Raw genomic sequence first — 17,955 nt, 5'->3', positions numbered from 1 at the left:
ATCTTCGGTGCATTTCAAAGTGACTTGTGATCTTTCTTATTGCCTGTGGAGTCGTCGCCATATACTATAGTCCAGCCTCACTATATTCTGCTCCTTACGCTTGCCCAGGACCGTCTCACGCACCCACACTGCAGGAGGAGAGGGGGCCCTGGGTTCTCATCCTGGCTCTGTCCTCGATAGCTGTGCAGCCCACAGCAAACCCTTTCCCTCTCTCGGGCCAGCTGTCGCACCTGTGAGGCGGACGGCTGCACTCTGTTATCACTAAGAGCCGCCAGGTAGCGAGTCCCTGCTTTCTGCCAGACGCCCACTCCACCCGGTGCTCAGCCCGGGCGAGTGTGTTTACACCATGGCAATGGGCAAACACGGAGCTTTCCCCGCCCCCGGAGCAGGTTGTTAAATAGTCACCAGGGTGCCGCTCTTCAGCCTCGTCCTCCATCCTTTCTCAGCAGAAATCTTCCTGAGAGGTTTCCGTGCGGATCTCTGTTTTAATGGGCTCCTACTGAGCAGGCTCACGGAAGACCTCGCTCCGTCTCCGGCCACCGCGTGGAATGTCAGGTCTTTTGGCTCTGATCTGAAGACGCAGGGAGGTTTGGAGGCCTGCAGGGCAACCGGCGGTCAAGGTCGTGCTGTGTCCTGGACAACTGAAGCTTTGCTGGCGGAGGGCCCGAGAGGGTGGGCACGAGGAAAGTGACATGCTTCTGTAGAAAAGGGACGTCTGTTCTGAGGTTTTCGGTCCCCGGTGGGACAGCCCCGGACTTTTTCCTAGATAAATGCTCCAGGTTATTTACAGTAAATGGCAGCCCCTCCGTTGCTGGGCCTTGCACACCCGGCTGGCCCGGACCATGTGCACCACGAAGGCTCCTCTCCGGTGGCGGGACTGGCCAAGGGCTGCTCCCATGTGCCGACGGTGGTGAGTCACTGGCCTAGAATGACCACGTTGACCTACTTGCCAAGGACACGAAGCGCCCTGGGCTGCACTGGGCTTGTACGTGTCTGCCGCCCTCTGGTGTGGAGGCTGCAGCCCACCAGGCAGATCCCGGCCCGTCCTGCCCTCTGGCAATAGCTCCAGAGGTGTGCTCTCCGGGCTGCGCTGGCAGGCCCAGGGCCGGGTCTGTGGTCTTGTGGATGGGACGAGCCACAGAGACCTGGACTCCATGGTCCCTGGGATCAGTGTAGGCGTGGCCCTGTCTGGAATGTCCCCACCCTGTTCTGAAGGTGAGAAATTTCTCTCTGCTGGAGAACAGCTGTGCTGAGAAGGTGGCCCGTCTGGCCAGCGGGGGGGACCGGATGGGTGACACTCGTCGCTTCCTTCCTTCTGTGGGTGGGAGCCCCCACGCTGTCTCTGCCTCAGTGGCCCTGCCAGGCAGGTGTGGTCCCAGAGGTGGGAAGGTGGTCATTGGCCCCCGAGGCCTGGGCCGTCTTGTTCCTGTCTCTTCGGCGGCCTCCACATTGGTCCAGGAGTCTTGCAGGAGTCTCCCGGGAGACTGCCTGTCCCAAACGGGTAGGGCGTGTCTGCCCAGGTCCCCGGGAACCAGAGACACGTGGGGTCTTCCCCTTGCTTAAGGGGCGCCCTGATTACACAGTCCATGGGCAGCAGGGCCCTGGGCCGGGCAGCCTCTGTCCTTCGTCAGCTTCCTCTCCCCCCAGCCCAGCTAAGCAGACAGACCCACGGCGAGGGCCGCGGCTGGGCCGAGTCATGGCCAGTGACTCACGCTGGGGAGAGGGGAGAGGGCAGGCCCCGAGGGTTCACAGCAAACCCACTACCTCCCCAGGCCCCCTCACGGGAGGGATAAATGGTGCATTGAGGCTGACCCCCCCCCCCCCGCAGGCTCCAGCCGCACTCGGGGTGGGGGAGAGTTCATTATCCGGGAAAGCAATACCAGATTGTCGGGGGGGGGGGGGCCCACACCCGCTCTTCCTGCCTCCCTCCCACGCAGAGCATTCTGTTCCCAAGGCTTCGGGCCAAGAGCCAGGCAGCATGGCAGGTACCGCCACCCCCTCCCTCGAGGGCTGCAGCGGCCAAGGGGCGCATCCCGGGCACACAGTCTGCTCTCAATGCGTGGTGGGCTGGGAACGGGTTAGAAAAATCCAGTCCACAGGGGGCCCCTATATGCATTTTGGCCACTGACGTGACTCACTTCGTCCACTGGACGGTGTGTCAGAGCATCTGGGGAGCGGACCCTCTTCTCTCTTCTGCGTCATCCACGAGGCTGGGACCCGCCAGCTCAAATTCTGTCCCAAACACCTGTGGCTTCCGTGCCGAGGCCACGGGAGCCTGGCTCGGAGGATGGAGGAGTCACCAGCCTTCTCCTCGGTCCCCCGACCCTGGATTTGCCCTCGGGGGAAGTCCTGGAGCACCCAGGGGTGCTGGGTCCCTGACTGAGGAGGGAACAGGGCCCGGTGGCCTGGTTTGCCACCGCCCCGATCTCAAGCTTCTGGAACAGTCTCCAGCTTTGCGGGCTGGTTCTGGGCTGTTTCCGCACAGTGACCGTTGGATTGAAAACCAGCTCCCTTCCAGGGCCCGTCACGGCTCCACAGTCCAGGTTCTGTCTTTGCTGGGACCCAGGGGAGATGATGTTCCCTCCAGCCCCCCTGGGGGACAGTGTCCAGTCCTCTGCTCAGAATGGAGGGGCAGATGCTCCAAAGTCCAGGCCCTGAGAAAGAGCTGCCAGTAACCCACCCTCTGCATCTTCCTCCTGCCTTTCCAGCCTGGGAGAGAGCAAGTGGGTGCCCTCCTCCGTGGGCAAGAGCTGCAGCGGCGCTGACTTTACTTCACCCTGTCCTCCTCCGCCCCCGCCCCCTCTCTTCCTCTCCATCGCTTTCTGTCTCCATTTTAAATGGCCAAAGACAGAGTAAGCAGCAATGGTACGCACTGAGCTCCCCGTAACTGGATGTATTCGAGGGTAGGGCAAAGGGTATTTAGGGGACTGGCATGGAGGTGGGTACCCACAGGGTTGTGGGTGCAAGAGACGCCTTGCACCCTGAAAGGTTGCGGCAGAGGGGGACGGTTCCTGCTGCCTTGCCCCCCTGTGTTGCCCGGCCGCCACTCCAGAGTTCAGCCCTCTTTCCTCCCACTTCCTGGGCTTCACCAGGGCGGTGGGCAGGGGCAGTGCCAGGTCACGTGGCCGCAGACCAAGGGGGCGGGCGGGCGGGCAGCTCCCCTGGACGACGTCACCTTGGTCTCTGCGGTGACTTTAAAAATAAGTGTGGCCTCAGAGGGCTGCTGCCCTTCTCTGCTCCGGCGCTGGCCCTGCTGACGTGGAACTGGGGCAGGCTGGTGACTCAGCCCTGTCCCCACACTGCAGCGGTGGCGAGCAGCCTCCAGCCTCCCAGGGTGCTGGAGAGCAGTGGCGTGGAGGCCAGCACACCGAGGGCCCCAGGGACAGCCTGTCCTCCGGGCGGTGGCTCAGCCCCGTCTCCTGGCAGCCCCGGTGAGGACAGCGTGGGCCAGCACAGCGGCTCTGAGGCTGGGCTGGTGCCGGGCTGGCCGCTCCGGCGAGGCCCCTCGTGTGACTTTGCAGAGCCCGTGGGAGGACCAGTGGGAGCCCCCGTCTGCAGGGGCAGCGCCCCTCTACCCATCTCTGCACATCCAGCCTCAGGTGGCTTCTGGGAAGCGGGGACTTCAGCCCCTCCCAAGGCCCTGTTTTGGGGGCCAGGAGGAGCACAGGGTCATGGGACTGTGTGCAGTGGGAATAATCAGGAATAAAGTATGAGTCATCGAAAGAATCATATCTGGGTGATAACTCACCAAGCCCGGGGGGGGGGCCCAGGTTCTGAATTTGCTGATCAAAAGCCCACTGGACACACCAATAAACAAGCAGGGGCCACAGCCTCGTGGGGCGCCGGGAAGCCCGCAGGAACTCCGAGGAGGGCGGGGCAGGAGCCCGGCTCAGCTTGGAGGCCTGTGTGGCCCGGCGCTAAACACGACTGTTATTACAGTTTTAACGGTTTATTATGTAAAAGATATAATTTACACTTCATAAAATCTATAAAATTTCAAAAATTATAGATAAATTATTATTTTAAATTAAATCATAGACTCACCACATAGTCCCACCCCTGGGTAAATACTCGGGAGAATGCAAAGTAAAGATCCAGCCCTGGCCGGTGTGGCTCAGCGGTTAGAGCGTTGGCCGGTGGACCAGAGAGACCCGGGTTCGGTCCCCGCTAAGGGCACGTACTTCGGTTGCAGTTTGTCCCCACCCTGGTTGGGGTCGTGTGGGTGGCAACCACTCCATGTGTCTCTCTCACATCGATGTTTCTCTATCTTTTCCTCCCTCTCTCCCTCCCACTCTGTCTGAAGATAAAATGCAAAAATGTCCTCGGCTGAGGATAAAAAAAAGATTCAGAGAGACGTGTACCTGCCAAGTCACACAGCACTGTTCACAGTGGCCGGGGGAGGGAGGGGAGGATGGTCCGGACACCTGCCAAGGCTTGGACGGACCTTCAGGGCGTGTTGCTCGGTGGACTCAGCCACACACAGAGGACACACAGTATATGACTCCTCTTCTAGGAGGTCCCTAGAGGGGACCCACAGAGGCAGAATGTAGAGGGAGGGTGCCAGGGTCCAGGGGGTGGTGGTGGGGACGGGGATTAGTGTTTAATTGGGGACAGATCTCAGTTGCGGAAGATGAGAGTGTTCTGGAGATGATGGGGTGATAATGCCACTTGACCGTACACTTAAAAATGCTTAAAATGGTAACTTTTCTATTTTCGCCACCATAAAGAAATGCATTGCCCTATTAGAAAAAAGATTACATGACATATTGCATGTAATATAAATGCAGTGACTTACAAGCATGCATGTTAGAAGCAAAGGTGATAACCACGCGCAGGCAGCCCCTGGCATTTCACGACACCGCCGCCTCTGCCCGAGCCCCTCCCTCTGGCGCCCCTGTGCGTCCCCTGTGGCGGCTCCCGCGCAGCCCGGCTCAGCTCCAGCTCCAGGGTGTCACACGGCAGCTGGACACTGGCCAGGGGTAACCCCCAGAGTGCTGGTGGCAACACGCTAGGCAGCTGACCACGGAGGAGGCGCTGGCCTGGAGTGGGGCACTGTGGGGGTCAGAACTAGACAGCTCGGCGCACACGTGCGGGAGGTAGACACTTACGCACGGCGTGGGGGGGGGTCCAGGAGACGAGACTCAGGGTGATACCTCGGCGTTTGGCTGGAGCGCCTGGTTGGACGGCGGTGCCGTTGGTGGAGATGGAGGCTGAGGGAGCTTGGGGTCCGGGGAGGTCCAGCGGCCAGCACTCCAAGGCTCGGGAGCTCAGGGCGGCCCTACTGTGCGCCAGGACCCGGCAGAGCTGACTGTTCGGCCCCTGCCCTGGGGAGCCCTGGTCTGTGCCAAAACAAATGACCACTTAATGGGGTATCCTGTCCAAAAGCCTAGTGTGGCTGGGCAAACAGCCCTCATCCTCCCTCTGCTCCCCAAGCCTCCTGGAGCGGGGTCACGGATCCTGGTGTGTGCGCCAGAGGGCTGTTTCCGCTCGCCGTTTCCTTCCTCCCACCCTCTTCCCGCGCTTTTCCGGCCCCACTCCCCGGGCTTGCCCTGCGGGCTCTCCTCGGGCCTGCTCCTTCCCATCCCAGGAGGGCTGCAGCGGGACTGCACAGGATCCCCCATGTAGCGCCATCCCGGGCCTGCCGCTTTTCCTAGTCCAGCTCGCTGCCCGTTCCCTCAGGACTGTGGCTGTTGGGACAGCGTTTCCCTGGACAGGGTCTGTGGCTTCTTAGCCGTCTCTGGGAGATGCACTTGACCTAGAGAAATGACTCAGATGGGAGCCTGACGTCTGTGCTAGTGTCCTGGGGCTGCCGTGACAATGGACTGCCAACCGAGGGGCTGAACAACCAGAAATGGACTCTCCCAGTTCTGGAGGCTGGCGCCCCAAATCAGGGTGTCGGCAGGGCTCTACTCCCCCTGAAGGCTCCAGGGAAGAATCTTTCCTGCCTCTTCCGGCTTCTGGGTCCCGAGTGTTCCTTGCTTTGTGGCCGCGTCCTCCTGTCTCTGCTTCCAGCTTCGGTGGCCTCTCCTCTGAGCCCGTCTCCTCAGTCCCATAAGGATGCTCATCGTCGGGTTTAGGGTCCACCCTAATCCAGATGCTCTTCACTGGAGATCCTTGTCTTGGTTACATCTGCAAAGATCCCTACACCAACTCAGGTCACATTCTGAGGTTTGGGTGGACCTATCTTTTGGTGGGGCCACTGTTCACCCCACAACAAATCTCATGGTGGACCTGGGAGGTCGGTGGCCTCCCTGGTGTCCCTCTCGTCCCCTGTGGCCTTGGGAGAGTGTGCCATCCCAGAAGGCAGAGGCCTCACAGTTGCATTTTTCTTGCCAAATGTAAGCTCCTTTTTTCTCTTGCTGCTGCTCATTTTATCTGCCCAGAGCCCCTGCCAGGGTCTTTCATTCAGCCCCCGGGCCCCGACCATGCCCAGGAAAGAAGGGGGGGGGCCTTATTGAGGTCGTGGAGCCCCAGATTGGACACAGCCATCAGAAGTGATCAAAGGCCGGGCTCTGATTAAAGGGCTGGGGATGAATGATTTAAGCCGAGAAAGAGAAGGCCGAGGAGCGAGGAGCGACCGGATTGTCTTCCAGTTTGGAGAAGGTAATTATTACTTGAAGGGTGGTGCCCAGCTGTTTCCCATCTCCTCTGAGGACAGGGGGAAAAAGAAAGAGGAAATAAATGATGTACAATTAGCGTAGTTGGTTAGATACAAGGGTGAACTTCCTGGCCGGGAGTGTGGCTAAGGGCTAGGTTGGGTTTCCTGGAGGAGTGTAGGAAATCCCCTTGCCGGGAGGTGTCCAGGCAACAGGGGCCCCAGTGGCAAAAGCGAAAAGGGGCTGCGGGAGGGGGTGGACTGGGGGGGCTCTGGAGCAGTTGTGCCCACATGGGCTGCTTTCTGGCCTCGTAGGTCGACTCCTTCCTGCCATTGTCCTTTGGGTCCCCATAGGGGAGCGTTCTGGTGAGGCGTGCACCCTGGCAGGGCTCCCCACGGAGATAAGCCTCAGTATATTTAGCTGTGCCGTGAACAGCAGTGAAAATGCACAATAAGCTGAGCCTATGCTAATCTGGCAGAACCCATGCCAGCTCCCTGGGAGGACAATTGCATGGGTGTGTCCACACCCACCAGGTGTTTTTTATGAAAACACTGGAGAATAATGCTGTGGCCCAGGCTGGATGCCATCCAGGACACCACACATCTCCCCAGGAAGCTGTGCTGTGAGGCTGTTTCTTAGGGGCCGGGGACCACCAAACGCCCAAATCCGGTGGACAGGTATCCCAGACAGTTGAGCTAGGCCCAGGTGCTGGTGTTCAGACAAGAAATGCCCCGGCTGGTGTGTGGAATACATCAGGGGGCTATTAATGACAGTGGTGACTCCATTTCTGAAACCTGGGCTCCCAGGCAGACGAGGGTGTGTACACATCTGAAATGTCTGTGGTTTTGCAGCTCCGTGTCCACAAACTCACTTGGTTGAAAATAGTTCAAAATATCCAAAGCATGAGGGAGGGAGTGGCTGCTTTCCTTAAAAAGGAAAGACTCGATTTTATCTACCGAAAAAAGCCCACCAAACCTCGCGCCCTCTCAGCAGGAGGCCCGAGGGACCCTGGTGGCAGTCTGGCCTCAGCATCCCCTGCACCGCAGAACTGGGGGGGGGGGGGGCTGCGTGTGGCAGTGACCAGCCTGAGAACTAAGAGGAGCTGTGGGGCACTCAGGTGCCACAGGGAGGGGAGCTATTGCAGGGCCGCCCGCCAGCGCAGCCGGTCTTACTTCCGGCTGTGAATTCTCGCTGCCCCTGACTTTGGGCAGAGGCAGTGGGTCTAAGGTCCTGAGGGGAACAGGGACAGGCAGGGGTGTCTGACAGGCTCAGCCAAGGGGGTGGAAGAGGTGTGCCCCCACCCCAGTTGTCGGTGCCAGATCTGGATGGCCCTTCTTGGGGACCTGAGCCTGTTGCTTCTTAAATTCCAATTCATCCTTTTGTCCCCAAGACGTAAGTGCCTGGTAGGGAATAGAGTTTAATCAACGTTTGCTGAAGGGATTGAACGCGTGGAGAAGTGGAGAAGTTACTGCCCCAGAGTTTATGGGCGCAGACGGGGAGCAGGAGCCCCGCCGGCAGCCTCTCCTCTCTCCCCATCCTTAGGGCTTATCTAATAACTAGGGGCAGACCAGGTCTGTGCTCTGCATTGGAGAAGCCCCTTGCTGTGGGGGCGGGGAGAGCACAGGTCCCTGGATGCTCTGACAGGACGCTCCATCCCTGCCCCATGCTCCTGCTGGGCCAGTGCCTTCGGTCATCCTTCCAGAGGGTCCAGGAGCGACCCTGGGGTGGAAGGGTGGGGGTGGGGAGTCGCTGGAGGGGGGGGGTCCCCCTCCAGGCCACGTGACTCCTTCTTGCGCTTGCCCCTTGGCTCTTCGCCAGCCGGAGCGTTTAACCCTTGAGGGCGCGGAGAGCGGGCAGGCAGCGGCGGCCAACTTTGTTTGCTTTCGTAAATAAAACCTCCCGCAGAAGGAACCCTGCGCCCCAGGGAAGGGGAATAATCTCCGCCCCCCACTCCCCTAGGCACCACCCCCGTGTCTGCTGCCTGCCTCCACATCCGCCCACATCTGGCCGCAGTGGGGCGGAGGGGGTGGTGGAGGAGGGGGCCAGCCTCGTGCCCCGCCCTCCCCTGGGCGGGGAGAAGGGGGGACTCAGGTCGAGCGCCCAGGACTCGGCCTGTCCCGTGGTGGCAGCTCGAGCCCCAGCCCCCCAAGTCCCAGCCTTGACGGGCGGGCGGAGAAGCCAGTGCGAGCCCGGGAGGCCGGGCCACGGTGCGGGAACCTGATCCGCCCAGGAGGCGGGGGCGGGGCGGGGCGGGGGCGCCAGGAGCGGGAGGCCGGCGCCCGCCCGCCTCCCCCATTCATTCAGCCGAGCCCGGGGGCCGAGGGGCTCCGCGGCCAGCTCTGCACGGCGGGAGCGCGGGCGCGGCGCCCTAGCCAGCGCGCAGGGCCCGGGCCGGCCGGGGCGCTTCCTCTCCGCTGCCCTCCGCGCGTCGCGCCGCCTGCGAGCCACCATGTCCGACCCCGCGGTCAACGCGCAGCTGGACGGGATCATTTCGGACTTCGAAGGTGGGTGGGTGCCGGGCCGGCAGGAGTGCCCGGAGGCCCCTCGGGCTGGACGGGGCGCGGAGGGGGAGGCGGGACCCCCGAGGGCGCCCTCCCGCCTTGCCCGCTGCGCGCCCCCTGCCCCGCCCCGCGTCGCCTACGTGGAGGACCCAGTCCTGGGACAGCTGCCGCCCGGGTTTCCTTCCTTTTATTGTTGTTTGTGTGCGCAGAGCGACGACAGCCCACTCGAGGGCTCGCAAAGCTTCCTCGAACACCCCGGTGCAGTTTTCCTCTCCTCGGCCGCTCAGTCCCCGCCCTCCGGCGCTCACCCCGTCCCTCCCTCGGGTGCCCCTGGGTGCTCCCGGTCGGCCTTCGAAGGCCACGGGCCCTGCGGGGGAGTTGGTGACGGCCCTGCGCCCTGCCGGAGAGGACGAACCCCTCCCCCATACCAGTTCTGGCCGGGGCTGAGCCGAATCCGGACTGGGGAAGGCCGCCAAGTGGACACGGCGAGGTCCTGGGGGGCATCCCATCGTCCCCCATCCAGGCCTGGGGCCATCCTCAGCCGCCTCCCAGAGTCGGGCTGTGTGGAGAAGGGGGTGTCTGCGTGTGTGTAGGGAGTGCATTTTGGTCCCATCCCCCCTTCGGGGTTTACAAAGTGTGGAGAGACTTGGGCGGGGGGTGCTTCTCCCTGGGAGTGCGGTCCGGCATCCTGGCTTTGGGCCTGTGTGTGTGTGTGTGTGTGCGTGTGTGCGCGCGCGCGCGCTTTCGTGCGTCCTCGTGACTGCCCGTGGTTCTGCGTCCTGCGTCCCGGGGAGTAAATAAAGTGGTCGGAAGGGAAGCTCACACAATAGTCTCCAGCACTCGGAGCCGGATTTCTGAGGGGCGGGTCTGCCTCTGGTGGGACCTGGAGCCCCCGCCCCTCGGAGGGGCTCCCAGGCAGCCTTGGGCAGAGCCCTCTGGTGGGCTGGTGTGGGGGAGGCTGGGCTGAAAGGAATCACAGACGTCCAGGTGCCAGGCCAAGCTGGGAGGTCCTCCACCCTTCATGGGCAGAACAAGGGCTGGGAGCTGGGTGTCCAGAGCCCAGCTGCTCCCATGGCCCTGGGTTTGGGCCCCATTTTGGGGGGTTACATCTGGGGACCAGAGCCTGGCTGGACCCAAGCAGAGCCCAGCCATGGCGATTCTGGGCTGGGCCTGCACTGGTCTCATGAGGGGGTGTGTAGAAAAACGGGTTGTAGTCCTGTGGCCGGCACACCCTGAGCAGAGGATGAGTGTGGACTGGCTTATAGCAGTGTCTGCAGAGCTGCATGGCGTGTACCCGCTGTCTGGACACCTGGGGGAGCATGCTCCCCATGTCTGTCTGACCATCTGCCTGCCCCAGCTGGCCCTCCACAGCTGCTGCTCTGCTGCCGCCCCTCCTCAGGGGCCTTTTCATCTCCCAGACGTCCAGAGGCGAGAATCAGCCCATCTGGAGAGGCTGCCCCCTTCAGGTCTGCTCAGCGAGCAGCCAGCTGGGTAGGTCAGCTTGCAGGCCCTGACCCAGAGCATTGCACTGGCCACAGGATTTCTGGGGAAGAGTGGGCTTTGATGGGTGCCCTGAGGCAGGGTAGGGAGGTGGAGCTTTGAGGTCCAGTGGTCCTACAGCTGTCGCAGTTCCTGCCACGTAGGTTGGTGGTGCCTCTGCCTCGGGGTCCGTCCTCGCCTGCATGCCCCATCTGAAGATGCTGGCAGCCTCTGCGGCTGCCTCCCAGGCGGCTTCTTGACCCTCTAATTTGGTCGGAGACAATGGCCTCATTGAGACCATCCTAGGGCAACAGTTGGCAGCCCTGTAACTCCAGAGGGAGACTTCTCGCTGTCAGGGAGCAGCCTCGGACCCTCTGCTTCCCCATGCGCATCAGTCTCCCCGTGTGTGCCTGGGAAGTTCGAGGTGCTCTGAGGATGGGGGTTCAGGTGTTAGAGACCCCTGGCTTCCTGAGTGGTGTGCCTGAGTGAATGTAAGTGTGAGTGTGTCAGCTTGGGGACCAGAACGTCGGCCTCCCTCAGTGTCCCAGGAACTTGGGGGTTGGGGCCTGACAACCTTGGATGGAAGGACATGGGGAAGGAGAAGAGGGTACCACCCAGTGCAACAGTGGGTGACACAGGGCAGGGAAGGTCACGGCTGGCTAACCACAGAAGTCCTTATGGAGGAGGCGGTCTTTGAGTGGAAGTCAGAATTTGGCTGTGGGAGGCCAGAGGGAGCATTCCGGGTCGGGCAAGTCGGGGAAGCCGGAGGGAGCTGCTCCGTTCGGGGCCGGGGCACAAGGACGGGCCAGCGTATGTGGCTGTGGAGGGTCCGGCGTACCCGCCCGGAGCCTGGACCATCCTGGGGAAGCCCTGGAGGAGCTGAGATCCATCCCGAGGAGCGCCGGTCTGTTTCTAGGGGACTGGCGGGGGCCTCGGCCATGGTCGTCCACAAGGTAGGGCCAGAGGGGCCCGGAGGAAGCTACTCAGCGGTGTGAGCCGTAGTTCCCGAGGTCAGAGGACCTGCTCCTTCATGTTGATGACTGGAGGGTGCAGGCCCCGGGGGCCACCAGCTAAGCAGACTGCAATCCTGCCCACAGTGCCACTGGGGGTGAGTCCCAATCCGAGCAGACTGTGACCCTGCCACAGTGCCACTGCGGGTGAGTCCCAATCCGAGCAGACTGTGACCCTGCCCCGGGGCCTGGGGGTGTTTCAGGGACATTTGGAGGTAGTGGTGGTTTCCTTTCCTTCGGGGCAGCTGGGATGGGGTGTGGGGTGGGTGCCAGGGGCAGACAGGGAGCTGCCCTGGTGTGCGTGTGAGTGTGTGTGGAGCAGGTGCCCCGCGTTCTGGGCACATCTGCCCCCTGTCCTGCGGGGCACCCATCTTTCTCTGTCGTCTCATTCCTTGCCTGTTCCCCGCCCTTGAGGACCGGGGCGGTGACAGTCCGAGGGGAGGGTCAGCCTGTGTTCTAATGTGGACGTGTCTGTGGGGTTCAGGTCCCCCCGAGGACTGAGAGGGCATCAGTGACCTCCACGAACGCGAACCTCCAGCACCCGCCTGTCCTTCCCTTCAGAGATCCCAGGGCTCTGTGGACACCCCGCAGGGTGGGGGTAGGAGGAGTACTTGTATTGTGCTGATGTGACTTTTAGAGTCTCATTCCCCACGTTTCCCGGCACAAACGGGCCTGGAGGCGGCCCTGGCACCTGTCACCTTCCGCGTGATGGGGGGTGGGAGGGGTGACCTCGCTCAGGGTCCGCGGAGGCCCGGCCGTTGGACGCAGTGTTCTCCAGAGAATGCGGGCCAAGTCCGACATGGCACAGGCTGCAAGCTCGGGGCTCTGTGCGACAAGGCTGTCCCCAGTGCCAGCTGTGGGCCCGCTGCCCCCGCGGTGCTTGCTCTCACCAGAGTTTAGCGGAGAAGGAATCGGAGAGTCCTTGATGCCTGTGGAAAGCAGACCGGCGCTCTGGTCCCAAGCCCAGCTCTCGCCTAGGAGACGTCCGCCTCGTACACCCGCCACTGTCTCCTCAGAGGACCCTCTGAGCCGGCTCCGGGCCGAGACAGGAGGCGGGGCAGAGAGAGGGTCTCCTGGCTGCTCACCTGGGGCCCAGGTACCTCCGGGACAGCTGCCCGGAGGCTCCCCCCAAAGCATTAGCCTGTTGGGCTTCGTGTCCTGAGCAGGGGCCAGGTCACCCGGCGTCCCGGTTGTGAGGAGGGGGACACTCACGCCCGGCGGCACAAGCACACGTGCCTGGGCTTCACGGCTGGGCGGAGGGTCAGACCTGGGCTGGGAGGTGGGGGCGAGCACAGGACGCCCCACTCCGGGGCACGCCCTTCAGGAATGGCGTGGGAGGGCGAGCTGACGCTGCCCTTTGAAGCCGTGTGGATTAGGGCAGGCGGTTCAGCCCCTAAGCCTCAGTTTCCCCCGTCTGAGGGCCGTCCAGCACTGAGCCCGGGTCCTGCTCAAGGGAGTGTGTTGAGTTCTGTTGCTGCTGGAGCTGGGTGGGGGCAGGTGTTTGCAAGGGGCATGTGGGTGTGGGTGCCTCAGTGTTGGGATCAGGGTGACGAAGAGCGTCCAGGGGTGCAGACAGGGGCCTGTCTGGTTCCCGAGAAGCCTGCCCGGGGGCAGGGGTTGGGCAGACACTTGGGCTGCTGGCCGGGCTGTGGCAGCGACCCGGCTCTCCCCGTCAGAGGAGGCTGGGGGCGTGTGGGCTGTAGGGTTCCTTCTCCGGGGAGGCTGACCCAGCCTTCTCCACCACCCCCTGCCCCCAGGGCGTCGCAGATGGGTGGATGACTGGACTGTGAAGACAGAGGTGGGGTCAGGCCACCTGCCTCAGGCTCTGCTGGCCCCCAGCCTCCCCGAAAGGAGGTTAAGACCCCACAGGAACTGGTGTCCAGGAGGGGCATCCGCCTTGTCCAGCCACCCCCTGAGTTCTGATGGCGTGGGTGCTGAACCTGGGGCCCAGCCTGGCGAGCAGCCCCAACTCTGGCCAGTGGGGAGAGCCACGTGTCTCTCCCTGGCCACAGGAGCCAGTGAACTCTGCACCCCTTGCCCCACAAGGGCATGGGGAGCCTGGGTACGGGGTGGGGTCCTCGGGGGCCACTGTGCCTGGGAAAATAAACCCACCAGAGTGTGAGCCCCTGGGTCAGCATCTGTGGAGGAGGCTGTCCTGCTGGTCAGGAGCCCGGCAGCTCCTTCCTGACGGGGTATCAGCAAGGGAGATACGATGCGCAGGGGCTGGGCCTGCCCGGAGGAGCCAGGGACTTCTCTGCCAGCCCCTGGGGCCTCAGCCCACTCTGGGAGTGCTGTCGCCCTCACATCCTGGCGCTGCTGAGCAGAACGGGGTCCCCTGTTCTCTTTGTCCTTGCAGGCCCAGAGGTCAGGGGAGGTCACAGTCAGAGGTCAAACCTCTCTCTCCCCACTTTACCAGCTGAATGTCTGGGGGCCGGTGGGCCTGCTGCTCCGAGTCCCCTGGGGTACAGACAAGAGAGACCTGGGGGCCAGGCTCAGGGCATCCATGTTGGCCTCCAAACCCTGCCAGGCCAGACAGGGTGCTCCCCTCTGGGTTTGGGGACCCCCAGGGGTAGGGCTGTGTGTGCTCGCTGTCCTGTGACCGGGACCATGGGCAGCATGCCCTGGACCCTCCAAGACCGGAAGATGTGTGGGATGGTGGGGTGGGGATGGGGGAGGTTTCAGTTTTTGTGCTTCATCCTGGAGACAGGAGATGAGTTCTGATACTTTGTCTCGACAGAACCACTGAGGAAACATGGTCAAATGGTGGCTTTCTTCCCAAAGCCTTTTCGTTTTTTTCCCAAATTTGGAGGCTCTCTGAGTTGCTTATGAGACCGAACAGTCTGGAACTCTCTGGAACACGGTCCCAGAAGCCCGAGGATTGGTCATGTCTCGGGCTGAGCAGCCCAGCAGCCGGCCCTGGACACCCCTGGCGCCTGGGGCAACGCTGGGCTCAGGCTGTTTAATTTGGTCTGGACAGAGCCCGAGACTCCGTTCAGCCTGGACCTTGACATGTTTGAGAAACTTCAAGTGTGCGGTCATTTTTAAAGTGTTGCCAATGTCCAGAAATTTAGGGGGAGGAACCGGCGGGGGCCCTGAGTCGGAGGCGGAAGTCCACAGTGAGCCCCCAACGCTCACCCTGCCTCCTTGTCCCTGCCCTCCCTCTTTCCTGCATCCCTCCTGGGAGGCTCGTCCCCTTGGTCCCCGCTCTCCCCACCCCTGCCCCATGTCTTTGGACTAGCTGGGGAAGCCCAAGTCAGCGCCAGCAGCAAAATCCAGAAAACCCAGGGGTCTGGCTTTAGACTCCCTGGCTTAGAGTTTCCTGTGACCTGTCCCCAACACTGGGGGCCCTGCCTTCAAACACGGAATATGGGTCTGGGAGCCAGGTGAGGTGGGGGAGGGGAGGCAGCCCCCCACTGTCCATTCCTCCTCTGGCTGTAGCATCGAGGGGCCATCTGATGGGGTTCAAGGACAGTTGTTCCCTGGGTGCAAATGGGGCAAGGGTACCCCCAGGGTCTCAGGCCAGGTCTCGCAGGGGATGGGGAGGGGGTAGGGAGTTGGCCTGTCTTGCGGTCTGGATCTTATTTAGACTGATTGGGGGGATTCCGGGGGCTGGTTTTTCCCTCTCCGCTTCAACCAGCCCTCCCCTCCAGCCGCCGGCTTGCTCGCTCTAAGGAGGGGTCAGAGCGGTCAGAGCTTCCCCAGCGATTCTGTCTGGTGTCCTACCCCCAGCCCGCAGCCTCTCCCCGCCCTTCGAGGGGCAGACCCCTGGCTCTAAAGACATCTCTGCTGCTGGGCTTCCTCTGTGCCCTGGGGCAGGGCTGGGGGTCCGGGCCCCTCTTGTGGGAGGCTGCGGCTGGGGGTCCCCCTGGGAGTGCGGAAGGGAGCCCCCCGGGCCACCGACAGCCCCCTCTCTGCCTGCAGGAGGTTAACTGATGGACCGGGGCTCCTCTCTTTTTGGCGGGAAGAAAGGCAAGTCCCGGGCAGAGTGAGTCTGGCTTAGATCCAGGCCTCAGCCATCTCCCCTCCCCCGGCACCGCTGGGGAGAGGGAGATGTTTGTGCTGTGACTGTCCCTGGCAGCAGCCCGGTGGGTTTCCGTGGCCTCCCGGGCAGGGTCTCTTCTTGTGCCTGCTGCCCCTCCCTGGGTGCAAGAAGGCAGCTCTGAGCCGGGCTGGCGGGCCCTCCTGGCCATGTGGGTGGGCAGGCTCCCCGAGAGGCCAGGCCCTGCCTGCGTCCCTGGAGGTCGATGTTATCTCTAGTCAAAGCATGCACGCTCTGGCTTCAGACCAGACCGGCCTTGCTGCTGTCCCTGCCTCCTGTCCCCGTAGAAGTCGGGGGAGCGCTCCGTCGAGCAGCTGGGTTTGGGTTTTTCCTTCCGTTCCTGTACCAGAACCCGCTGTCCTTGGGCGGGAGCGGCGGTCAGCTCGCTCGTTTGTTTCTTCACAGCTCTCCGTGGGCGCCGGCCAAGGGCCAGCTCTGTTCTCGGTCTGGGGTCCGAGCATGAGCCCAGGAGAGGGGTTGGCGGAGGAGGACTTCCTGGAGGAAGGAGCACCTCAGCAGAGTCCTAGGCAGGAGCTTACCTGGCAGGGTCTCCAGGCAGGCGACGCTGGCCGACAGGTGCCCTCGGCCGTGGGAGGTGGGGGCCAGGGCTGTGCTTGCACAGTGAGGGGCCTGAAGAGGATCCCGGCTCCCTCTTGCCTCCTGGGAGGGACGGGGCCTCGAATACCGCAGGTGGGAGAGAGCGCCCCGCGTTAACTTGGCGAGGGCGGAGCAGGTTTGGAGTGTCTTGCGTAGCCCTGGCCCCATCAGCAAACCTCAGGCAGGGCCTCGCTTTTGTGCTGCACTATAAAGGGGCCCCTGGGGGTGAGATGGGAAGGTGATCATTCCTTTGCACCTCTGCTGGCCCCGTGCAAGGAAGAGGTAGGAGGCGGGGCTGTGTCCCTCCATCCTGGGTGGCTGCCCCCGCCCCACGTCCTGGCTCTGGGACACACCAGTGTAGGGGCAGATGGAGGGATGGGGACTCTGGTGAGGGAGGGAGTCTTCCCCCTGCTCTGGCTGCAGCCCCTGAGAGGCTGGGCTTGGGGGGGGCTCTCAGATATTTACATCCCTCCTGATATTTAAATGCTGAAGCCAGGCTCCTGCAAACAGCTGCCCAGCCAGCTGTCAGGCTCTGGCCCCCGCCTCCCGCATTCCTTCTCCCTGACCCAGTGCAGGCTCGTCCAGCTGGGCTCCCCTCGCTCACAGGCACTTCCTCTGACCACGCTGGTCCTTGTTACTTTTCAGAACCATCTATCTCCTTTACTGAGCAGCTCCTAGGCCAGGACCCGGGCCAGGCAGCTGGTGCTCCGGAGCCCAGCACGCGGCAGGCCGCCGGGCTCACGCAGGTCACAGCTGGCGCGAGGCCACACCGGAAGGCAGACTCAGCTCCTCCTGACCCCGTCCCTGCCTCACGCATCACTCCCTGCAGCCGAGACCTGCCCCCGGCCTTCGGGTGCCACCTCACAAGGTTCGCCCTGCCTGGCCAGCGTGGTGGGCGGGGACAGCTGGCGGTCGGTCCGGAGCCTGGGGTCTGGGGGGGCTGCCTCCGTTCCAGTCCCGGCCTCGATGCTCCCCAGCTCTGTGACCACGTTTGTGAAACAAATACCGGGCCCGGCTTGCAGGCGGCTGGGGCCGGGCAGGCGGGGTGCACGGGGCTCAGCACAGGCCTGCTCTCTGCTTCCGGACTCCAGCCGTTAGGGGCCCGGGTGGGAGTTGGGGGCGGACTGGGGCGCTGGTTTAACATGCTGGCTCACCGCCGGCTCCCCCTTGCCCGCCTCTCTGCCTTGGTTTCCCATCTGTAAAATGGGGACGAGAGGCAAATCACTTTCTTCGGATGGTGGTGACAGTTGAATGAGCTGGTGTAATGACAGCCCGTAGGACAGGGCCCCGCCCCCGGTGAGCACTCACTGAACGTCGACTGGCAAAGAGTCAGTGAGACAAACACTTTTTAGTTGGGGGGACATGCCAGGCAGTGTCGGCGCCTAGTGGGGAGGCTGCTATAACAAGAGGCCATGGCTGAGGGGCTTCAACACTGGGCATTTCCCCTCAGTTCTGGAGGCTAGAACCAAGATCAGGAGCCGGCAGACTGGCGTGTGGTGAGGGCCCTCTTCCGGGCTCACTCACAGTGTCTTCTGGGTGTGACCTCACGGGGCAAAGGGGCGTCTCTTTCATAAGGGCACTAATCCATTCATGAGGGCTGCACCCTTAGATGCTAATCACCTCCCAACGGCTCCGCCTCCTAACACATCACACTGGGGTTAGGATTCAGCATAGGAATTTGTGGGTCCTCAAACAGTCCACCTAGAGCAAGGACAAATGTGACCATCTGTGCC

The 17,955-nt window shown here is 62.6% G+C and overlaps 1 protein-coding gene across 2 annotated transcripts in view; it reads left to right on the top strand.

The window, feature by feature from the left end:
- Positions 1 to 17,955, top strand: part of SEPTIN9 (septin 9) — a 146,572-nt gene that overhangs the window by 42,300 nt on the left and 86,317 nt on the right. The window contains exon 1 of one of the 2 annotated variants that reach the window (XM_036267839.1): positions 8,741 to 9,100. The exons of the other annotated variant lie outside the window; for it this stretch is intronic. Coding sequence (XP_036123732.1) covers positions 9,046 to 9,100 — 55 coding nt within the window. The 5' untranslated portion in view covers positions 8,741 to 9,045. Of the gene's footprint in view, positions 1 to 8,740; positions 9,101 to 17,955 lie in introns of those variants that run through there. 2 annotated transcript variants of the gene reach the window in all.

This window comes from Molossus molossus, unplaced genomic scaffold (genome assembly GCF_014108415.1).
Source record: "Molossus molossus isolate mMolMol1 unplaced genomic scaffold, mMolMol1.p scaffold_m16_p_19, whole genome shotgun sequence".
NCBI lineage: Eukaryota > Metazoa > Chordata > Mammalia > Chiroptera > Molossidae > Molossus > Molossus molossus.
Note: the sequence above shows the minus strand (reverse complement) of the source record. Positions and strands in the feature narration are given on the sequence as shown.